The 24,180-nt window shown below is 51.0% G+C and overlaps 1 protein-coding gene across 5 annotated transcripts in view; it reads right to left on the bottom strand.

Annotated features, from left to right (window-relative positions):
* Positions 1–2,781: 2,781 nt before the first annotated feature.
* Positions 2,782–24,180, bottom strand: part of USP31 (ubiquitin specific peptidase 31) — a 29,420-nt gene continuing 8,021 nt past the window's right edge. For 2 of the 5 annotated variants that reach the window (XM_082064802.1, XM_082064805.1), the window contains 15 exons: positions 21,436–21,573; positions 20,877–20,965; positions 19,730–19,822; positions 18,935–19,070; positions 18,297–18,441; positions 17,343–17,526; positions 16,582–16,693; positions 15,903–15,997; positions 15,328–15,405; positions 14,730–14,859; positions 13,444–13,563; positions 13,067–13,292; positions 12,145–12,303; positions 11,328–11,480; positions 2,782–10,295 (listed from right to left, as the gene is read on the bottom strand). In XM_082064802.1, coding sequence (XP_081920928.1) covers positions 8,755–10,295; positions 11,328–11,480; positions 12,145–12,303; positions 13,067–13,292; positions 13,444–13,563; positions 14,730–14,859; positions 15,328–15,405; positions 15,903–15,997; positions 16,582–16,693; positions 17,343–17,526; positions 18,297–18,441; positions 18,935–19,070; positions 19,730–19,822; positions 20,877–20,965; positions 21,436–21,573 — 3,399 coding nt within the window. In that variant the 3' untranslated portion in view covers positions 2,782–8,754. The remainder of the gene's footprint in view (positions 10,296–11,327; positions 11,481–12,144; positions 12,304–13,066; positions 13,293–13,443; positions 13,564–14,729; positions 14,860–15,327; positions 15,406–15,902; positions 15,998–16,581; positions 16,694–17,342; positions 17,527–18,296; positions 18,442–18,934; positions 19,071–19,729; positions 19,823–20,876; positions 20,966–21,435; positions 21,574–24,180) is intronic. The other 3 variants (XR_014185329.1, XM_082064803.1, XM_082064804.1) reach the window with 3 other exon arrangements.

The following is a 24,180-nucleotide window of genomic DNA, read 5'->3' as shown; positions in this document are numbered from 1 at the left end:
GAAAAACTGCTGAGAAAGGAAAAGCGATACTCTAATTAGAACAAAATTTAAGAGTCCAGGGGTATGGATGACAGTGCCTAATATGTTATAATTTATTGACGGCCTCCAAAGATTAGGTTTTGTTCTGGCTCTGGAAGGCACCTGGGTGTGAATAAATATCCCAGCAGAGAGCAGCTGCCTGCGGGCAGAGCGGGCAGCTCCTCGCACATCGATCCTCGTGAGTGGCACAATCAGCAGCCGCCCCTACAGGATGGAGCCACCAAAGGGCCAGGTCCCAGGGCTGTTGTGGCTCCTCCGGCTGCTCACGGGCTGGGGGCTCCGCTGGTGCCCCCCCAAGCCAGCAGTGGGCCAGCCACAGCCCTGCGGGACCAGGCACACAGGGACAGGGACACTCCTGCTCCTGGGGTGTCAGAAATCTGCACCTTGTTTTGCAATAAACTAATCCTGGCTTAGCTTGGTGCTAATCCCAGCTGAGGACCAACATCTGCAAGACCCAGCCCCGCGCTAACCCAGATTTAATCACCGCTGGAGTCCCAACCTGCCCTCGCTTCATTTCCCCACACACGAAGCACCTGCCAGCGCACCCTCATAAACAAGGAGGCAATAAAATTTAATCACTCCGAGATCAAAGTTCTCAAGTGTTTTCCAATTGTCCTCTCACCACCCTTCCAGCGAGGTTAAGGGAACTGCAGCGGGCTGTCTATTTAATAAGTGGCCATAAAAACCTGGCTGGATTGGAGAAATATTGGCAAATATAATAAACAAAAATACATTAACTCTAATTCTGCGAAGCCTTTGGCTATATTAATATCTCTTTAATGTAATCACCTATAAATAAGTGATGACCCTATGATTTAATATGACATCTGTCATCCCCATTTCCATACAAGACGTGAAGTAATTACTCTCTCTGGTATGCAATAAAAGGAGGGGAACCGTCACCAGCTCCATCACCCAGCGCTGTGGGCAGCCCCAGGAGGGCCAGCTCCAGCTCCTGACTCCCAGTGGGGTGTATGAAAATGTGGACAAGAGCTGCACATGAGGTGCAATGGCTGCCCCAGGGGCAGATGCAGTGACCCCCGCACCTGCTCTGGAGGGGTCAGTGGTGCCCGACGCCCCAGGGGTGCGGTCGGGGACCCCCTGGGCCGGGCTGTGCAGCTCCCAGTGCTGGGCCGAGGTTTTAGTACTGGCTGCTGGGTGACCCTGGGCATCACAGGCACCATCGCTGTAATGTCAGAAAGCTCAGCACAATCAGGAAAAAGGCAGAACAGTCTCTTCTCTGCATATTCTCCTGACCCGGAGCTCAGACAGCAGGGAGGTGCTTGGGTCCCGGTCAGGCTCCCACCAGCCCAGCGGCACATGGACGAGCCTGTGGCCGATGCTGCTGGCTCTGGCTCCGCTCCCTCCACCAGCATCCTGCAGCAAAGCTGCCCTTGCCCCACTCCATCTGGAGCTGGAAATCACAGCACGCTGTGCAGCTCAGTGTAGCTCACTGCTGTCCCCAGGGCTGGAGAGGTGACAATTACCTTCCTGTCTCAGGGGTGAGTTATCAGGTTTATAGAGAAGAAGCTATTGCAAGCATAAGGAGGCTGGGCACAGCAGAGGCGAGAACCCAACAGCAGCAGCCAGCCCAATGCCATGGCAAGAGTCCACAACACGAGTCACACCTCTGCCACCCTCTGCTGCCTCTAGCAAGAGCCCCACAGCCCAGCGGGCACAGCCCTGCCCGGCCAGACCTGAGCAGCCCTGGCAGCAGCACAAACCCCCCAGCCCTCTCCTCCAGCTGGAGAAATGCTTTTGTGTGCCTGGGCAGGTACATGCTGCTGCATCTCAGAGTGGGAAGACAAAAACGCACACAGGAGCAGGGAGGAGAGAAGAGAGGGGAAAGAAACCTTAAGAATAAAAAACTCTGTTTAACGGCAAGTTTTTGAAGCATGAGCACCAGCCCCTACCACACCAACCTGATGGCTCAGTCAAGCGGGAAGATCCGAGTACGCAGTGGAAACGCTCCTGGGCAGATCCAACCATGACGACTTCCATTCCTCCCTCCTGTTCTTCAGCCGAGGTGACACGCAGGATCGCTGAAGCATCTCGCAGCCCATTCGCCCTCCAGGGCGGAGCCGCAGCCCAGGGAAGGTTTCCCAGCCCTGCCTGCAGCAGCTCGGCCAACCTGGGTGTCACCTGCAGACCGCGCAGCCACCGGCGGGGACAGGGACAGAGAAGCCCCCTCCAGCAGCTGGGAGCATGGACCTTCCTCCTCCCACCTCGCTCCATCCTCCTCATCCTCCTCGCCCAGCCAAGGCGCAGAGGCGGGAGCTGCCCATCTGTACTCTACCACTGCACACCCTGCTAAATGAAAAACAGCATTTAATTACGATGCAGAGCTGGAGCAGCACACAAACACTCAGTTACTACCAGCCTTGTGCAGTTTAAAGCTCAGTTTGATGAAGAACCATTAAAAAAGGCTGATAACTGAACCAAAGCTTGAGGAGCGGAGCCACGTGCTGCATGGCGACAGCAGCTGGGGACACAGAGCCGCTGCAGCATGGGCAGCACCGGCACTGCCTGCCAGAGGGGACACAGGGACACTGTTGCCACAGCCTGGGGACATGGGACACAGCTGGGACACCACAGTCAGAGACCCACAACAGAGGCACCGGGGTGGCCGTGGCCGATACAAACCCCAGAACAAGGAGCAGGGTCCCTGCGGGGCGCCCGGCCCATCCCAAGAGCCAGAGTGGGGCACGAAGCCATGCACACCTGGAAAAACGCTCACTCAGGCAGGATGCCTAGTAATAAATTTATTGTATTTTATTACATATTCCCCTTTTTGCACTTAATTCCAATTCCTCATATTCAAACTCTTCTTTCTGAAAGAAAATGATTTTTAACATAAAAATATAAATTCTGCATATTAAAAGTGCATACACCTTGAATAATAAAACATACAAATAAATAATAAAAGGCATTGACACAGTCTCATGCACTTGTCCTCAAATAATTTAAAATTTATGGTACAATGCTCAATCCCAAGTAAAGACAGCCTGCTTTCCAAATTACTGTACAGTTCAAAAACATTAAAATACAGAAGAGAATATCAAAGGTGTGGTCAAGCCCACGGCCCAGTACCAGTGTACAGTGATGTGACATGCAGTTTTTAGAACCGTAGATATTCCAGTGTAAAATCTGACATTGTGTCCAGAAGAGAAACTGCATTTGCAACAGGACTTAAAATTCAATTTTAATCAATGGTGAGGCACAGTTGGTGAGCAAATCTGTACAAATTGGTATTTGGAAGGCCACAAGAAAATAATCTGGGTGCTTGTAGCCTGTATTCCCTTGTGTCACCCTACCCAGGGCAATGTAGCACCTCAGAAAGGTTTCTTATTGCGCTGCACAAATGCCTTAGGAACCCAGCGCTGACGTTCTTGCAACGCGTTTGTGCGGCAGGGCCTAGAGTGAAACAGAATCGGTGTTTACACTTAGTTTTAATCTGTGTCTTTTAAAAAAACACTAGTTGCAGATACATTGAGTGTTATCGCCTTTAAAAAAAAATAGCAGAGTCCCTAAACCTTTAGACCTCATAGAGATATTCTACAAGTCTTCAGGTACTTTCATTTTACAAAATGTTCCTAATAGTAAATGCTTTATGGTGCTTTTATCAAGAAAACCATGTAGTACTTTGATCTCACCACAGATTAAAACTAAATTTCAGTTCCCTCCACAGATAACATCAGATACTGCCAAATTATTTTGGATTAGTAGGCAAATGACAAAGACACAAAAAAAAGAGAACAGTAAAATTACGTGGAATGTTGTTTCCAAAGGCTCTCAGTGCCGGCACCTGGTGGGGACACCAGGAGGAACCTGGGATCCGCACTTCGTGCCACCCAAATGTGCCTCTGGGGACACCTCCCCTTGTCGCCAAGGCAGCCGCCTACCCCACGGCACCCACCAGCACACAGCGTCACCGCGGTTTGGAGGGGAAGGGGACACGCGGTCACTGTGGCAGCCAGCACAGCTCTGCCCGGCAAGACAGCAGAAGCCCCATCACCACCAGTACAGGCAACACACCAACCACTGGGAACTGCTTCCTCAGCATGGAAATTCAACAAAACCCCTCGCTCTGAGTGCTCGTACGGTTACAGGTGACTGCCTCTTCTTACAATGTGGAACACGCCTTTATACATGGAAAACAGCAGGCTACACACAGAACACTGATCAGGTTTTCCCTGGTAAAAGAAAAAAAAAAAAAAGAAAAAACAATACAATACAGAAATCCAGTTTGTTCTCATTTCAACATTTCAGATCCCTTTGACGTTATGCTACACTCCAGCCTTGTCAGTAATGCAGAATTCTGCAAAGGAAAGAATCAAAGATGTGCAAACAAAGCAGGAACCCGGGACGTGCTCCCCTGCGCTGACACGCGGCTGCGGTGAGCAGGGGTCGGACCCACGGCCGCAGCCGGACACACGGCGCTGGTCCCGAGCAGGCGCTTGCATAGTCGGTCAGTGCATGCGTGGGTCTGGTGCTGCCATGCAAAACTGCCGCGGCACTGAGAAAAACGGGGTCATGCTCGAGTCTCAGCTTTGGAAAGCAAACAACCCTGCAGCTAGGACAGATGAGGGCACTTGCAGTGGAGTAAGTGTACTGTAATTAAGCTGCTAATTTTCTATCCTAAGCATAACTTTTTTTATTTAGCCATATTTGGTAAGTTTGAAAGGGTTAACAATTTATACACCCAAAGTGAGACACAAGTTACAGAGAACTGCAGGCACCAAGTTGTCTATCAAATGTGATAAATACAAATAAAAGGTGCCTCTTTAATACACGTCATTGAAAATGTGCTTATAATTTGTATACTACTAAACACTATCCAAAAGACGTAGCTCAAAAAGGGTAAAAACCATTTATTCAGGTGACTCCAGCAGGAATCTAGCACTGGAATGAGGGCGCTGCTGTCCGCACCCAGAGGGCTGATGCCGAGGATGGGAGCAAGTGTCAGATGGCGTGAGTGACCTGGGAGCGTCACACGGCGAGTCCGGCCCAAAGCTGATGGGAAACACACGGCACAGCCCTCAGAGGATGCGGCTCCTGCTCTCCTGGAGTTGGGGGTCCCAAGGCTGCTGCAGCCGGCACAGCTCCCCAGCCACCCCATGGGCCGTCCCTGTGCGTGGTGCGACCGGCACAGCCCCCCAGCCACCCCACGGGCTGGCCCCACATGTGGTGTGACCAGCACAGCCCCCCAGCCACCCCACGGACTGGCCCCACATGTGGTGTGACCGGCACAGCCCCCCAGCCACCCCACGGACTGGCCCCACGTGTGGTGTGACCGGCGCAGCAGACCCGATAGCAGCCATTTCTGTGCACCTTGAACAAACAGCCACGGGACCTCCAGGCCCCACGTGCCACCACCCAGGAGCAGGTGGAGACCCCTGGCCTGCAGTGACCTCGGGGGTGGCAGAACCCACCTCCTCACAGGCACAAGTGCCCCTGAAGCCAAACCCCAATTGTAAGAGGTGACAGCGTTTGAACAGCTGCCTCGGAGCAGCCTCGGCCTTCCCTGCTGCAAGGCTGAGCACAGAGCCAAGGCGGGGTTGGCATCCAGGACTTGGCAGATTCCTCTCTGGAGCACTCCCCAGTGCCATCCCACATCCCTACGTCTGGACAGCGCTGCACACATGGACAGGAATTCCCATACAGGGAAGAGCTAAGAAATAAGCCTGATTTAAAGCAAGGAGGGAAGACTGATGCTGCTTTTCCCCAAATCACTTTAAGTAGGGCCTGCAATAACCTACGTTCAGTTTTAGAAAGATTTACTCTACATCACTGATGGAGCCATGACTTTAAGAGCGACCAGGCTTGGCTTCATGCTCACAACGAACACCCGTGTTCCTTGCTCCCTTCAGCCCCCTCCTGCACAGGGAAGCTCAAAGACCACTGGAAATCGGTGACACAAAAGGCAGAGACGCAGCATGGCAGCAAACAGCTGCGTTGTTACAGAACGAACACAGCCACAGAGCAGGGACCGTGGTTGCAGGTGCTGCACAGGCCGGCTGGGCACGCTGCCTGCTGTGTGCCTTGCACTCAGCAAGAACTGCAACACACCCGTCAGTCAGAACCTTTCCTTGTGGACACCTTGCGTCAGGCCCCCTAAGCCAGAGAACACGCCGGGCTGGCAGCATCTCCTCCGCTCCCAGACAGGGCACTGCCCGCACAGCCTGCGCCAGAGCTGCGGGTGCAGAGGGACGGGCACGACAGCCAGGCGGGCAGCACGTGCAGAGCAGGGTGCTGGAACCAGCAGCAACCGCCATCAGCAATTCTGGGGAACAGACAGAAAAAGAGCGAGGTTGCACATCATGGGATTGCAGAGGTTCGACTGCATTTCATGTCAGCTACAGGCACACTGGGCACTGGGACCTCCTGTTCCCATTTTGTGCAGTTACCATTCTCACGCCCCAGGTACAAACATATGGAACCAGTATCCAGCTACAACACCAACGTGGACATGGCTTCATATTTCCTTCAGTCCAGGCATGCAATACAGGAGAACACACCTCAAAGTCACACACTAGCTTCCAGTTTGAACTTCCTCAGGGAACAACAGCATGAAAAGAAAGCTTCATTTCGTAAAAAGAACCTTTCCTAAATGTCCCATGGTAAAACACACAGAAAAATAAGTTCTGGCTATTTAAAGGATGCCAAGCCAAGTCAGCACCAGTCACTGGAATTACATTCTTGTTACTACAGAAGAGCCAACACGGCACAAGACCTTAATACAGATAAAACCTTAAACAAATACTTCAACATCCACATTTCAGGGAGTAATTTAAGTACTACATTGTGCAGTAAGTCTCATCTGCTCTGCTGGATAGAACAGAAAATAATCCAAGAATAATCCAAGTCATACGTTTAAGAAGCAAGTAATGCAATCTTCACTGCCGCCTGATGTACCCCTGGGCTCTGCGGCACCCTCACTTCGCTCCACACACCCGCTGCCTTTCCCTGAGCTCTCTGCTCCCCGCAAAACACTGCTCTGCAGAGCTTGCTGCAGATGTCCCAGGACAAAAAGTGACCATGGAACAGCAGCGTGCCCAGCAGACCTGAGGACAAGACTTGCTGCAGGGACACCAGCCCAAGAGGAGGTGGAGCGGACCAGCTCTGAGTGACTACATGTTTGAGGCCACTTTGTTACAGTGACAGAAAAAACATACAAACAGGTCTGTCCACAAGCTGAGCCTGGAGCAGCTTTGCCACATAGGAGTGGGGACAGGCAGGGACCTGATTCAGGAGACAAGTGTGCCCAGCACTGCACAGCAGCTGCACACCGGGACCTGCACAGCACATTGCTGATGTACAGAAAGGATAAGCAGCACATTAATAAAAACTCATGAAATTAAAAAAGAAAATAATTCACTGCATGTATATAAAAAGACTTAAGGAATCCACCTTTGAAGAGGAATCTTAAAGAACATGAGGAATCTCCCCCGTGAGAAGGGCATGTAAACAGACATCCCTCAATGTAGTGTTTGAACCCCGGCAGACACTCACCGCACACACAGGGGACGGCTTTGCTGAAAGGCGCGGGGAAGGGGAGCAGCGCACCGCAGGGAGGGACGCAGCAGGCTCTGGAGAAAGCAACAAACTGCTCCGGTATCTTGGTGCAGCCCCCGACCCGCAGGAAGGGGCTTGTTCAAAGCATGCTCAGAGAAGGCAGAGAGGAGACGGTGACACTTGGCTTATCGCAAAGTTACTCCTATAAATAACGGATGCTATATTCACATCACTACGATGAAGCATCTGAGGATATTAGGAAATGCTGCTGGCTTCAGAGTTTGAGCAGGGTCCTACCAGCGTCACCCCACTGGGGTGCACGAGGACAGCTCTCCCATGGCACCGCCACCACCCCCTGCCCTGCACAGCACAGGCACACCTGGCAACAGCTGCTGCTCAGTGACTTCTCCTGGTGCTCGGGGTAGTGCTTCAGCAGAGACAGTGAGTAAAGAGGACAGGGCGGGGGTTGCCTTAGGTGTGGGCAAAGTAAAACTCTTCAGAGACACAGCAGCAAAAAAATCATCTTACATTTCATAAGAAACCCCACCACTTTCTGCTGTTGGAATGCAAAAATGAAATCTGTGACAGACACATGTACGCATGGACACACAGGTACCTCTCTGTCCATCCACTAATGCTAGTCCCTCCTATACTGGCTGAGTATATACCTGAGAAACAACATTAGTGTTGAAATATTGCCCTTTAGAAAGCCTGAAAAATGGAGGGGAGCAGGGAGAGGGGGTTGAGAGAGCACAAAGAAGTGGCAGTCTCTCCTTTCCAGTTTCCATTGCCTCCTCCACAGCTCAGAACAAGGCCGTACACCAGCACAGACACAGCCTGGTCAGAACAAGACCAAAGGAACATCAGTTCACAGCTCTACAAAGCACACTAGTGTCAGTACAACCGGGTTTCAGATTTCAAACCTTGACTCTGCAGAAAGTTGTTGCATTTTCTATAAAGAGACTCCTGTACAAGTGCTATGGGACAGCTGCATTCATGTTCAACAACTCCAGTTCCACCACCTGCATCAGTGCTGGCTGCCTGTGGCTATTTGGTTTGACGGCAGAATCAAAAGGCGCTTTAACAACTTGCAGTTAACTTCTCCTCAAAACATACATTAGGCACATTAACAAAAAAAAAACAAGAGCTCAGAATAAATTAGCTTCTCAGCAGAAGAAAAGACACCTGGATTGCAGCATTTCATTGAGGTTCCAGAGAAGGCCGTACAGACACCTGCATGCTGGAAGGTAATTTTTTCAGCGGTTTGTCAGTGGACTGCTTGCCACTGGAAGGAGGAGACTGGACTCCGGGATCTAGCTGGGAAGACTTGGACTTGCGGCTGGATAGCAGAGAATGTTTGTTGGGTGTGGCATCTTTTGGGACAAGTTTTTCTTTTGCAATAATGTTGGCATTGGTTTGAGAGGCTGGTGCGACTACACCTCTCTCCGATTTGTCTTCCAGCACATTTTTGCTGCCTGACTTGGAACTGCCACCCCCTGCCTTTTTTGTGAGCATCGTCGTCTTCCCCAGGTCTGCTGACCTCCGGGTCTCCTTCTGCCTTAAGGCTGATTTAAAGAAAGACAATCCTTTCTCCTCCGACTTGCTGTCCCTCTTCAGACCAGAACGCACACCAGTGTTTGGAGACCGCAGGTTGGCCATGGAGGAGCTCCGCACGTGCTTGCTGTCGACTGCCCTGCTGTCACTCCGGGAGTGGCTTATCCGCGGGGAGCTTGTTCTTGAGCTGCTGGTAACGCTCGCTTTATCCGACCCCAGACTTATCTTAGAGCCCTCCCTGCTGAGGCTTCGGTCTGAAGTCCGGCTCTTCCCAGCAGAAGAGCCCTTAGTCAATGAGCCTGATGGGGTCTTCTTGGCAGCTGTGCAGGATGGAGAACCAGACTTTTGCTTCTGTTGAGCCGATGGGACAGGCGCCTCGAGGGGCTTCGTGCCATGGTCCTTCCTAGACTGAGCAGGAGCAGGAGACCCGTGTCGCCCGCTGGCCCTGGAGGAGTCCGTCTTACTTCTAGATCGGGAAACTTTCTGGGAACTCCTTAGCGGAGGAGGAGAAGAGTGAGAGCCTTTGGTCTCTCGGGTAGATGAGACTGTCCTTCCCTTCCTCAAACTTCTGTCTGGCTCAGAAACTCCCTTGGAGCCGTGAGCCTTTTTAGGGGTGCCCTCTGCCTTCTCTGCAGCCAGCCCTGGCCCGCTGGGGGCTGCCACCTCCTTGACTGGAGAGCTATCCACAGAATCGCTCTGATCAACAAAGGCGATTTGATTGTTGTTATCAAAAGGGTCCAAAGCAGGGTGGTTCCTGTCTGGCTGCACAGAGCTTTTACCGTACCCGTCTGAAAGGTCTGAGCTAGATGTCCTTACAACAGACTCCTCCCTGAATGCCCCTTCCATGACAGCCAAGGGAGCCCTGCGAGCCGCCTTGTGCTCTCGCCGACTGCCATCACAGGGCTCCAAGTAGCTGCTCGAGAGGTTCCTCAGGCTGCCGAAGCAAGAGGTGGAGACTTTATCATCAGCAGCCTCCCCGATCTTCTCCAGGGTGGAAGCAGAAGTATGTACAGGGGAATCTCCAGAGAAGCGGGATGGAGAATTGGAACGCAACTGCAGTTTTGCAGAGAGCGACCAGGAGGGCCTGACCCCATTTTCACTCACTGCCAGCGGGCTGGTGACAGAAGATCTAGACGACAAGCTCTGACGCTGGACACTTCTTACAAATGGACGAGTTGAAAATCCTCCTGCAGAGAAGAAAAGGACATCATCGGCATAAAAGCCAAGCCTGCAGTTGGTTTATCCCACCCATCCACAGATGCTATTTCTCCAAGAGAGTCAGACTACCCAGCTACACCACCTGGTCCCTCTCCTCGTGCCTGCTACAGGCACAGCTTCTTGCTTAAAGGCTGAATAAGGAATTCAACAACTGTTATTTGCTAGTGGCCACCCAGAAATAACACTCTGAAACTTTTAACTGAAAATCCAGATTTTCCTCTCATCCCTGAGCAGCAGGAGATCAAACACAGGTTTTGCACCCTGGAAACCCTTGAAACTAGCAATGAGTTCACCAGCTATGATTGTGCTCCCAGAAACACACTGTTCTGTATCAAAGATTATTTTCCCATACCATCCTCTGAAAGGCGAAGTAGGATTCCTGCCTCTTTAGGTAAAGCAATGTACTTGGATTTAGAAACACAAAGTACAACCATAAGCATTTCAGAACTGTGACTACCATGGCCAGATGTGACAGTGGTCACAGTGCTGCTGCAGGGACATCTCTCTACCAGCTTCAAAATGCTCAGACTGATGCCTGAAGCTCCACATTTTGAAAGTTATAAAGCACTAGGTGGAGGAGCCAGGCAAAGCCAGGACCTGAACAGTTATTTGCACACACAAGTGAATTAGTGTATCTCCTCACCTCCCTGGGAGCAGTCAGCCACAGCAATAGGCACCTGTGCTAAGTTGTGGAGATACACCAGCCTCCCTGCAAAGGTGCTGCAGTGAAACTGACAAAAACCACAAGTAGTTCTTGACTGAGGGGTTTGGTTGACAGTATTTCCTTTATTTGAAAGGCTCCTTAAGGTTCCTGCCCTGCTCTTCTCCATCCTTTCACACCAGAGAAAAGCTCAGCTGAGCCAGAACCCATCTGCTCCTATGGACACAGAGCCAGTGTCCCCACCTTGCCATCACGTATTTTGCCCCTATCTTAATAGGGATCTTGCACCAGAAAGCCTAGCAGCCCAGTTATCCCCATGTGCTGCAGCACTGATACACACCATCATCTTCACTCCTCTCCCCAGTCAGCTCCACGGATTCCGAGAGCGAGGCCAGAGAGGTGCGCCGCGAGGAGGCTGCCGAGGCGATGCTGGGCTGCTTGCTGCCGGGCAGGCGGCTGACCCAGTGCTCGCACAGCGAGGAGCTGGTGGATCCTGCAAGAACCAGGCACAGGCATCAGGCCAGCAGCTGCACACGGGAAACCCACACAGAGGAAGGTCCATCCTGCGACAGACCCTGGAGCTGGCCCACACAGCCCCAGCATCCAGATACTGCCAAGAGAAAAAGCCTTTGCTCTTATAAAATAGTTACAGCTGTAAACGGCAGATTTTCACTTGTGCTAGTGTGCTGTGAATCACAGAACCGGTGCAGCAGCACGCAGGCAGAGGGCAATCCTCCAGCGGCCACAAAAAGGCAGAGCTAGCCCTGTCCTTTCCCAAGCCATCAAGCCTGTGCCAGCCCCCAGCTCACCATGGACTCAACCAGCACGCTCAGCCACTGGCTGCCCACCTGAGACCATCGGCACTGCTGGCGGAATGAGCTCCTCACACTTTGATGTCCTGGTTTTGACAAGGGCAGCTCTGAGCAGAACCACCCGTGGGGGTCGAGGGGGTTACCCATCCCCAGCCTCTTTGCCACAACCGGCCTGACCGGCAGAGCCGGGGGTTCCCTGGCCCTGGTGCACAGCAGACACCGCTCACTGAGCTCTGGGACAGAGAGCAGGGTTTCAGCAGAGCCAGGCAGAAAATTCTTCAGAAGGCCAAAGTATACATGAGAGAGAAACTATAACCGCTCCTTGACAAGGACAGCGGGACTTACCTGCCACAGAGCTGTTAGCAGACCATGACGGGATTGCTGTGCGTCTCTGGTAGAAAAGAATATATGCTGTCTGCTTGCAGACTTCATTTTCAGCAAGTTGCTGGACTTCACTGTCATCAAAGCAGTACCACTGGCCGTCAACTGAGTTTTTGCAATATGCTGAGAGAAAACATGTTACTATTAGACTTTCCTCACTCCTACTGCTCTCAGGTTTGCCATATGAGAACTTAAACATGACCTTATCCACTGTGATAGACTTGGAGGAGAATGAAAGAACAGATTTACTCATGCAACACATCCTCTTCCAGTCTGACTGGCAAGATGGGGCCTGAGCCCACCAGAATACAATGAACAGCTCCCAGTTCAGGATTTCCTTTGTCTGGCTCAGAACAGAACCCCGTCTGGGGTGACTCTCTTCACGTCATGTTCTGTTATTTGCAGCAGTCTCCTCCACCACTGAATCTCCTTCTGACTGAGTCCACCCAGGACAACCCAGCCCAGAGACATACACCCAAGGGCAACACCAGGCACACACATCTCCTGGACTGCTGTGGGAAATCATGCAGATTCTAAGAACCACCAAGTAACTCTATCCCTGGGTGCTCTGGGAGCTGCTGAAATAAGCCAAGAGGAGCTGATAAACTGGCTGTGCACATCAGCAATCTGTAAACACCTCCTGTGTGTCACAGCCTCTGGTACCTACAGAAGTTCTAAGTTGAGTGGCCAGGAGCATTTCTGAAACATGAAAGGTTGGTGCTATTACTCTGAAGGAAAAAAAAGATAGCAGAAAAAGGAACGTACATGAGGTGATTTGGGACCACCATTGTTGCATTCCTCAAAGTCACAAAGGCTCCCCCTCCAGAAAACATAACCTTTTTCTTTCTGGAAGGATCTAATCTACGTAATATTGCAGGATACTTGCCTGTATAGTGTCCCCCTTGCATGGTGCCATGATGATTGCAGACAGCATACAGGTCGTAGATGTAGTCCTCAGGATCCCTCCCGAGACCATACGGTCGCCTCCACGGTGACCAGTGAGACGGCAGACTCCAGCTGCTCTGACTGCGCTTCACAACGTGAGGAGTCATGTCCAAACCACTCAGGGGGAATTTAACCATATTCTGAAGTTTCATCCTTCGGTCTCCTTCCTGCACAAACAGAGAAGAGCGTGAGCGGCAGTGGCAGCAAGGCCAGCATGTCTGAAGAGGAACATGCAGGGCGGAATAGTTGCTTCTGAAGACGTGGCACAGTCAGGTCACTGCCCAGCTGAGCAGTCCTCAGCACCGCAGACATCCTTACCTGTCTGAACCGCTTGAGATGGATGATGAGGACATCAGGTAAGGTCCAGAGGCTCAGTGTGATGCTACCCTGCTGCAGCTGCTTGCAGTGTGGGCATCGCCACGCATCATCCGGGGCAAGCTGCAAGGAAAAGGCAGCAGTGGGTATTAGCTTCCAAGTTCCAAGGCAGCTTTCACTGCTCCTCTGCTGCCCCAGCCCGTGCAGACACTGACCAGTCACCCATCCACTCCAGCATTTCTCAGGCTCATTGAAAATGCAGGGTTCCCAATGACCTTTTCAGAACAGTGACAAATAGACAGAGGCACCTCACGCAGGAGGCGCTTTCCACGCAAGACAGAATTCACTAGTGCTGCTGAGCAGAGAAACTGTTTCCACCTTAGGAACTCCAATCCCTACAAAGTGAGGGAGAAGAAAAAGCAAAGGCAGAAAGCAGGCAGGCTTGGCAGCCTGAGTAAAAGTATTATCATGAGAAAAACAGCAGCAAAGAAAGAATCAGAACAGAAGGAAAACTGTTGTACTTCAAATTTCATCCCTGACACCTTGCTGCCTTCTGGAAACCCTCTTCCTTCCAATGTCCCACTGGCACAGACTTACAAACTGCAGACTTGCATTGTTCACCAAGGAGAATATGTCTTTTCAAAGACACAAACAGGGCATGTGCTCCCCTCCACAGCCCAGAGCTCAGAAAACTTAGAAGCCAGAGAGCTTTAATCTGTCAAGCAACTTTTCTCTCACCTCTGAGAAGCAACAAGAGAGGCTCCAAAATTATTAAAGCTGAGGTCCGCAGTCCACCTCCCAGTCCATCCCTTTTTAGCAGCATGAGCAGAGCTGGAGGAGGAGAGCGGCCACGCTTCTGGAGAACTGAGCTCAGCACCGGTCGGGGGTCCCACTCCACGGGGGTGCCTGGAGCCCACCCAGCCCTGCTCAGGCTTGGAAACTCACAGCTGCTTCCAGACAGAGCAGTGAATTCCCAGGAAGAAGCCATGCTGCTCTAACCCTTACAATGCATGCCAGAAAATTCATTGCTATTTCACAGGGAAGAAACTGCAGAAGAGAGGACTAAGTTCTCATATCAACATCTGGGGGGCAAAAACCCCCAAAGCAGTATCTTCAACAACTTCCTCCTCACTACAAAGAAACTGTTAGCAGGGCTGGTAACTAGTGCTGTGTCACCAGTTTATTCTCCTGTCTCAACAGATGAATGTTTGCAGCAAACAGCTACTCCACTGCAGGTGGGAGATCAGGCAGCTCGTGGACCAGCCAGACCTCCTGAGTATGGTCCATACCTGTTCCTCTTTGGTGTAGAGTTGGAAACACTGAGATAAAGTGCAGGTCTGAGGTTGGTGATGAAGCTCTCTCTGCTGGCGGACACTTTCAGAGTCTGGAATATACTCCTCTTCTGTATTCACAAACAAGCTGCATCAGGGAGACACCACAGTTACCAGCATGCTCACCCGCTCCCCGTACTGCTGAGAGCTGTTCTGAAGGTACAACCAGCAGCTCTTTCCTGAATTTGCCCCATTACACATGAGCAAGAGCTAACTGGCAGGAGATCCTGCCAGGGCAGCACAACTGAACCCAGGGGTGAAGAGCAGCCGTGGGCACCCACTGCAGTTTGTCTCGCCACCCATGAGTTCTCACATGAATGATTTGTGGGGAAAGAGCCACAGGTGAGACTACTGCTCCATAATGCAAAACCCAGCTACAGAGAAAAGGGCCCCATCTCAGAGCAGGTTTGGGACACCCAGCCCCGGTCTGTCCCTGCAGACAGGAACAGGTTCTGAGGGGTCTCACAGCTGCTGAAGTGTGCAAAGTTCACACAAGCAAGCTGCACCCGTCACTCTTGAGGTGAACATGCTTTAAGGCTTTCTACTTCATACTTACTAGTCTTTAGTTTCTTTGTCCCATTCTACCACTAATTTCACATGAGCAGTTCCCCCCTGTCCACATGACTTCAATGCCCTGGAGAGAGGAGCAGACAGCAGTTACACCACCTTTCCTTTTGCAGTCCACATTATCTTTTACATGCATATAACTTCCCTCCACTAGCCCACCATCCTTCCTCTGCTCCCACACAGCACAAGTTTGCACAGGAGGAAAAGGAATTCATACAGCAAAGGACATGGAAAAGCTGGCAAATTGCATCTCCCTAAGTACTTTAGTTCTGTAAATAAATGTATACTTATTGAGAAAACAGGCATCTACAAAAATTTCTAAAGAATAACCGTCACTAAAAAAGAAAAAAAAAGGGGGGGAGTAATACTTTCATTCTGTTCTCCATCTCCAAGAACAGACTCCAGATGGCATGACACAGAACCCAGCAATCCTCACACAGCTTCTTGAGGACACTCAGCTGCTCCCCTGCTCCTCCACTCCACACATGCTCATGAGGACTGTCCTTTTCTGCACGTTCCCAGTCCACAAAACCCCCTCCGCCCCAGGGAACAGGCCCACCTCACCTTTCCACTGTGGGGTGGCAGAGGGGTCGCTCCTCCTGAGGTAGCAAGTACGTGATGCCCACAACGCTGACCACTCGCAGGCTGAACGGGCAAACCTGCAAAGAGAGCAGACACTGTCCCAGTGGCTCTGGTCCCACTCACTTGTGTGCAGCCCGCCCTTGGCACCGTCTGACACGGAAAACGCACTCTAGGATGAAGTACATGAGAAAGCAGCCGCATAAGGTCTCCAATCTGCCTATGCCAAGCAGCTAACAGGGGGTGAGGGACAGCAACCAAGGCTTTGTACCCAGACCGGACACCCCACTCCACCCTCTGCACCCAGGGAGTTCTCACCAGAAACGTGCTGTCACTAAGCAAATGTTTCAGCTTTTCTTTTAGGCAAACATGACCTATCAGTGGATTTCCAGTGTGCACAGCAGCACTAATCTCTCAAATACTTCTTAGGGGCAAGGAAGGAAGCAATGCATGCAATTTCTTCACCTGACCAGTCTAATCTTACCTGTACCTTTCACAAATACACAACGGCACAACAGAGATGGAATACCAGACTTTGACATTATTGCACAGAGAAACATGGGGATGCCATCAGTTCTGCGTGTGCAGGATGTTTAGCATTCTGAGAAACCGGCTCCCGTTACACAGAGCTGAAGCCTCCAAACAGACGAACCATTTGGCTCACCTGCATGCAGGCTGCAGGCCGCAGGAAATACTGCATCTTCTCCAGAATTTCCTTCTGCAGAATATCCCAAGCAATTGTTTTTTCCAAATGCAACACAAAGGGCAAACCAAACCTACAGGAAGGAGCAATTGAACAATTATTCTGTTCAGCAATCAGATCCCCAAACTCTGACACTGTCACTGTCCTCACTGGGCACTGGCAGAGCTCATCATTTAGATAAAACTCCCCAGAAGTAAGGCATTTAAAACCTTGCCTCCAGAGGAGAGGTGCTTAAGTGTGAGGAAACACTGCTCCAGCTGCCCAAGCAAAGGGCCTTTTTCCATGGGCTGCAGCGCTGCTCTGTGCTCAGAGCTCTGCAGCTGGGCTGGGACAGCGTTTTGTGAAACGCTGAGATGGTTCTCAGTCTGCAGTTGGTAAAAATGCCGTTGCCATGGTCATTTCTCATTCCCCCCACCCCATCTGCACTCCAATTAAAAACATCCACCCACCAGAGGGTCTGGCTGCTCTGACCCCAGACAGCTCTGTGGGGGTGGCACGTCCTTCCGACCACCCTTTGCTCACCCTTTCCCATTGACACTGTTTCAACATGCTGGTTTAAGTGCACCCAAATTAGGAATGTTTTGCTGCATTCATTAATGTTTTATCATCAACATGATCTTTAGCACTGAACACAAGCTATCCCTCCTTCACCTCGTGCTTTCACTACAGTAAACCCCAGGCCAGTCCAGGCTGCAGGCAGGAGTAGCTGAAGCTCCAGTCACCTCTTGCTCTGCTGTCCAGTGCACGCTCTGTTACACACCAGCAGGACGATCTTGTCATTCGCTGCTGGTTTCGCAGAGGACTGTTCCAGTTTTCCAGACTTCACCGTTCCTTGAGAGTACGATATTGTTCGGGAATGCTCAGTTCCACATTTCAAGTTATTCAGGTTATTGTTCACGTGTATTCCTGAAAAATAAGGAGAAAGGAAACATTTTGCTATTTCATTCGCCTTTAGTGCCCTGATGGCCCCTGTAAGAAACCTCCTTTCAGCTGCAGAGGAGCAGGTCAGTATGGAATCAAGACCATTTTTAATACTTGTAGGAAGGCTTCAAAGAGCAATTACTTTTCATAATGACTATTTCTTTACAGAAAGAAATTACACATAAGTGCTCACCTAACTCATTTTTCACAGTAATTTCTACAAGTATTCATGGCTTTGTCTGCCTGCAAGAAGAGCTGAAGTGACAGAAACCCTACTTGTTACCTCCAATAATAAAATTTGCCTTTGATTACACTCCATCTACCCAGGGTGCAATTATTCCCTTTCACCAAGTGGGAGAAGCAGAGAAGCAGAGCTTTTTCAGCTTTGAAAGTGATTGTTCATTCCTGAGACTGTTTATTCATCACCGGCAATCTGATTTTAAATAACACAATTTCAATGGCTTCATCTGGTCCATAGCAGATCTTTAAATTAAGCCTGACAACAGATTTCACATTAAGCCAGCCTGACCTGCAGAATCAGCCCTGGGAAGAGGCAGAGAGGAGTGTAAATCGCTTCTTGAGAACCTCCCCGCTGACAAGGCCATTAAGTCTGCTGGAATGAGTCTGGACAAAGAGTTGAAATCAATACACCAGAACATCAACTGCTTGTGGGACTTTTATTCTCAAGTACATCCTTTTCCAAAACAAGTCTCCTGGTCAACCGCGGTGGGCATTAAGAGGAGTTATCAACGTACCTCTCTGACTGAGGATACCCTCGGGCCTAAAGATCTCTGGGGTCTCAAAGGCAAAAATGCAGTCACTTTCATGAATGGTGTCCAGGTCATCAGTATCACAGAAGGATCGATGAAACCCGTCATAGTACATCTCCGTCAGCACGATCTAGAGTCAGCAGAAGCAAACCAGAGTCCATGAAACCACCCATGCCTGCTCCAGCTGACCTGCCCCATCTCTCAACTGCCATTTTCCTGCTACGAGAAGACATTCCTCAAAACACACTGGCATCAGTCAGGGTAAAGGAAGAGGAGCTGGGGTAATGGCATAAAGGAGGAGCTGGGGTAACGGCAGTATGCAAAGGGGTTTTGGTGGGATCTGACAGCATTCCTGAAGCTCTTCCTAAAGAGGAGTTCCCCATGGGTGTGCAGTGGCTCCCTGGCTGCCAGCACACATGGATCAGCGGGCGATCAGGCAGCTCTGCACCCCACTGACGGCTTTCCCACCATCGCCACGCTGCAAAGGGCCAACACACAGGGAAAAGCACCATCCAGACCATCCCCAACCCACCTCCCCTGTTCAACTCCTCCACACCCAACATGGGATGAAAGCCTCTGTGCTCCGTCCCACTGAGGGCAGGTTGATGAGCTCGGCCTGTTACCTGCTCTGTGGGTATCTTGGTCTCAGAGGAGACAGCCTCCCGCAGCCTGGCCACTGTCCCAGCCATGGGCACGGCCACCCCAATGCGCATGCAGTGCGAGCACTTGCCCTGGTACACCACGGTGACGTACAGCGGCCTGTGGAGAGGACAGAGAGCTGCTGGGGCTGCGCTGAGTGCTCGGGGCTGGGCAGCCCCTGTCAGGCCAGCCAGGGGGCAGCCGGGCTGCCTGAAGCCACAGGGACCCCAGTGAGCCCAGCCAGGGGGCACCCAGGCTGCCTGAGGCCACAGGGACCTCCGCGGCACCCCAGATCCACTCACACCAGAGTTATGCTCAGCTGCAGCTGGACAAATACGTTTGATTTCCAAAGACTCCTTTCTCACAACACAGACTGGAGCTACTTGTTCCCACAAGCACAAAGGCTCTCAAAAAAAGCCCCCTTTAAAATTTAAAGGAAATTTTAAAAAGTGTTCCATCCTTTTCCCCTTTCTAATTTTAAATGCTATAAATTAAGTCAAAAGCAAAATATTTGAGTTACCTGCAGAGACATTTTTTCCTCCTAAAAATTAATTCTATAGGAAGTTAAGGGTGGGGGCACAGGGCCATTCTGAAACAAGTAAAAGACTCAATTTTCCAATTTACCTGCAAAGCAAAAAATTAAGCCCCCTATGGTCCTATCTATCTTTTTTAAAGACTTACCAGAGAGATTTTGCTGACATCTCTCTTCCTTCTGCAGCAAATTAAATAACGTTACATGCATGGGAAACAGCCAACATTAGTTCAAGACAGTCACGTACCTCGTGTGAGGCAGAGGAATCGGCAGAGAGATGCAGAGGAACGGGTCGAAGGTGTTACTCTGCTTCTGGCAATGTGGGCACGTCAGAGAGGACCTGGTGCAAGTACAGGTAACAGGACAGAGTTAAACCCACTCCATCGGGAATGGATAATTCACCAAATCACAAACAAAAGCCTTTGCACGTCAGCCTGGCTGTCCCTTTCTACTCTTCTTTCTCCACACAGAGCAGCCCTGCAGAGGCTGTTCAAACAGCTGCTGGAAATGACGGGCTCCTGATTTCTAATTCCTTTTAAAGTAATTAGCCTCAAAGTTCATTACAGGGCATGCCAGGAAAAGGCTTCACTCCAGTCACTGAATCCAGCTTCTAATAAACATCACTGCAAAATTAATAATTCACCAGCAGTAGCTCCAGCATGGAAGGTCTGGAAGGATTTTCTGTTTGAAGAGAGGTGAAGTGACAGGAAAGAGCTGGCGACAGTCAGCATAGCAGGTGAACAGATCCCTCTTACAAGGGAAACACTCCAGACAACGCATTTCTCACACTCAGAAATAATCTGCAATTTACGGTGGCTTCGTGGTTTACACCAGGCTTAAGGCTTCTCCTTTGCACAGGAAGCCTTGGCAAATCTCAGGGGAAAGCCCAGCAATTAAAATTCTTATAGCAGCACCGATACAGCCATCCAGAAACACTGGAAATTAGGTTGTTTTCTTGTATTAGTTTTGAAGTGAGAAAGCTCCCTTCCCATGAATTATGGGAAACTCATGAGAAACCCCTGAAGGGACAGTGAAAGGTTCAGCTCAGAATTCCCAAGCACCAGGTTACAGGAGCTCTGGAGACTCCTGAGACACCCGCAGAGCCTCACGGCACCAAGCACCTGGGTCTGTGTTCCTCTGATGGGCTTTCAGAACACGTTAGGGCACGGGAGGAGGGAGTACACACTGAAGATTTTCACAGAAGATACTGAATTAGAAGAAAAACTCTCCTGTGGAGCAAGATCTTAGTTTAGACTTCATTCAGCAGGAGTTCTGAAGCAGCTGTTAACACAATAACACCAGTCCCAGCTGTACTGGGAGCTAGTGTCAGGGTAGAATTACACTGGGGTCACCAGTACATGCAATAATGCCTAAAAATTTACAAAATATCGTACCTGTACTGTGCTTGAAAGAGTTCCTGCACAAAAGTACAACTGATTGGAAAGGCTGGACCCTCGAGCAGCACGTCATCCTCCAGCGGTGGCTGAAAGAGAAGAATAAACCCCAGAAGTGCATCCAAGCGTGGGGATGCACCATGTTGGATGGCTCCAGTTCTCCCTCTGAAACTTGTGCCCTCCTTGTCCAAAACCACCAGAAAATGTAGTGAGATTTTCAAATACCAAGCGTGCTCTGCTCAGGCAGTGGTTATGCAGAATGGAGGTAGCCAGGTGGGGTCTGACACCCGCTGACATGTCTGGCAGCCCCTCCCTGTGACACCCCCCAGTTCTCCCAGAGCACAATGTCTCCAGGTTGTATTGCGGAGCACGTACCAGGGGTTAGTGCAACGGCTGGCTACAGTCACAAGGCCAGGAACAAAGAGTATTTTAACCCAAGCTTTCATTCCATACACACTGTCGGAGCTGAGAAACCAACACACAGATCCAGTTTAAAAACAATGGCTGTATGCAAAGGTGCAGCCACTGTCCCACACTGGCTCCCAGCAGAACCTCTCACCTTGAGTGGAGACACGCCACTGTAATTCACCACATTGTTCAGGTCTTCATGGACTCTGTCGAGGAGCCAGAGCAGAAACTCCTGCGCGTCGTGCTGGGCATTCCCGCGGTACTGCATCGCGTTCTTGGACACAATGTTCTGCAGAGAGACACAGACAACGTGCAGCAAAAGTATGAGAATCAGGCTCTTCCCATCGTTGAGCCCTCATGCTCGGAGCCAGGGCTGCTGGCAGCTCCAGCTGGGCACCGTCCTGCCCCGCACCGGGACCGGCCATCGGCCTCGAGACCCTCCGCACCCCTGAGTCACAGCAGCAGATGATGCCTCACTGGGAAAACTGGTACCTGCTCCCCCAGCAGCGCAGAGGGGTTATGGCAGGGCTTAGGGAGGAACTGCATCATTGTTTAAACAGCAACGGTTATGGCAAACCTGGGACTTGAGTTGAGCATCAGAACCACCAGCCCCCCTGGGACAACCGCAGGGACGAGGGGCTCAGGGAACCAGAGCTCCTCCATCGCTTTGATCACCGTGCAACAGATTGGAGAAATGAGGTTGGGCTGCTTGCTTTATCCCTCTAGAAAATGGGGTCATCAGAAAGGGGGAGGGTGATGAAAAAGACAAGACTGATAAACATATACTCTCTATCCTTTATAATCTGCCCACCTGCCTCAAGGCAGCAAAATAAGGGAAAACAGAAATAATCTGCCCTCCTTACATCTGCGCAAGCCCTTCTGACAACAGATTTACTGCCCTTGCCTGCACAGGGACCAGCACCCTCCCACATAACAAACAGAGTTTTAAACAAGCGAGCGGTCCCCAGCGGGTTCACCTCTCCCAGGCCGGTGAGCCCAGCACAGCCCTGCTCAGCACCCACCCAAGACATAAGCGTGGAACAAAGCTGTGAGGCAACTCACTGCAGAGAAACAGCCAGAGTGTCTGCAGGGACCAGAGGGGACCAAACAGCCTCCCCCTGGTTCCAGTTGAGCAAAACAAGACCCATTGGCACAAAAAAGTGAGAAAACATGATACGAAAAATTATCTTAAGGCTCTTCAGGTACCAGCCTGATACCTCTTGCCCTCTCTCAGCAGAAAGCCTAGTGAATTATTAGCACTGCATCAATTTATGAAATTTAACACCAACCCACGAAAATACAGTACCCATCCTTGCAGATCCCGGTCCAACACCACCATCCATGTCTCCAGCAGCACATCTGCCTTGGACACCTGCTGTTCCTCCCGTCCCCTCCGGACCGCGCAGCACGCGGTGACATGTCCACACTGCCGGGCAGGAGCACCGGGGCAGCGCAGGGCATAGTGACACCCAGCTCAGTGTCCTCAGCACCGAGCTGATCAAAGACGGCGAGGAGAGGTGCTGAAACACCCCCCCAGCAGCATACAGCCTTCTCTGCACTGAGATATCAAAAGGTTTGGTATCATCAGGCCAGTGCTAAGAGCCAGCTACCTCATCTGGGATAGTTTGTTTGAGTGAAGTTGGCCAACAGGTGCTACCACCACACTCTAAGTCCGAGTCTAGACACTGAAGTTGAAGATAAAAGGGTCTTTAGTTCTGCTGGGAGGAAGCAAATCTGGTATTTCCAGAAAAAAGGGAGTGGGGAGGTGTCTGTATGGCAACAGACATAAGTCAGGACTTCAGGAATCCAGGCAAATGTCCCTTGTCACCAGTACATCAGCCCAGTCTAGACCCTCACTGGCTTTTACTGACACAGGTTCCTGGTGACGTGTCATCCCGCAGTGAGCTGCTGGAGCCACAGCAGCTCGCGCAGAGAACCCTGAGGATTCACGACAGCCACGTGCCTTGGCTGGATCTGTGTCGTTCCTCATCTCAGAAGCATCTCCGTGATCACTGCTCTGGTTTCCTTGACACTCTCGCAGCCCGAGTGCACCAGGGATAAAGAGCTGCCTGTGGACACGGATCACAAGATGTTGGAAGTGATTCAGGAAGCACTACAAAAAAAATCAGATACAATTCCCTCACAAGAGGCTCCACTACAAAACCACTCCAGCAACAGCCGTGTGTTCCCAGAACTGCTCCTGCCATTGCTGCTGCAGCCTCTGGATGAGCCAGACCAGTGACTCCTGAATAGCTCTGGGAACATCTGATGGGCAAAACAAGCAAGTATCTCACCACTAAGCACTGTCCAGCCTGAACCCTTCTGTATTTATTTCCCGAGATTCCCCTTGAGCTCTCCCATCCCTACCACAGTGCAGGGCCACGGCAGCTCTGCTCCACCAGGAATGGCACAATCCAGGTGGAATCTACACAGCAGGGACCTCGCTGCAGATGAGGCCACAGCTGGAACACCCACCCCTGAGATACCTGCTCGGCCTCCCAGGCTGCAGAAAGATCACTCCACACAAAACAAAAACAGGTAGAAGTCACAACACAACCTCAACCTTTCTCTTCTCTTCCGCTCATTAAGTAAGAGAAGACGCCACCTTGTTTTGCTGGTCCTACTTATGCTGAACCCACCACAGTAAAGCAACAGCAATTTCAACTGGCTGCAGATACAGAGTTAAGCAGCTATTGGTTTAAAAACCACATAAAAACATTAAAAACCACCACATTTTCCAACCCCCCATAGCATTTAATCCTCTGCCCCTAATCTGGTGCTGCTGTAAGTATAGGTGGTGCATCTAACAGCCTCTGTCTGGCACCGGAGGGTATGAAGAATGGGTCAGGAACAACTGTGGTGCAGCTGTTCCAGATGTGAGACACTGGCAGCGTGC

The sequence above is a fragment of the Streptopelia decaocto genome, assembly GCF_964273445.1.
Source record: "Streptopelia decaocto genome assembly, chromosome: 13".
NCBI classification, from domain to species: domain Eukaryota; kingdom Metazoa; phylum Chordata; class Aves; order Columbiformes; family Columbidae; genus Streptopelia; species Streptopelia decaocto.
This window is presented reverse-complemented; position numbering and strand designations above follow the sequence as displayed.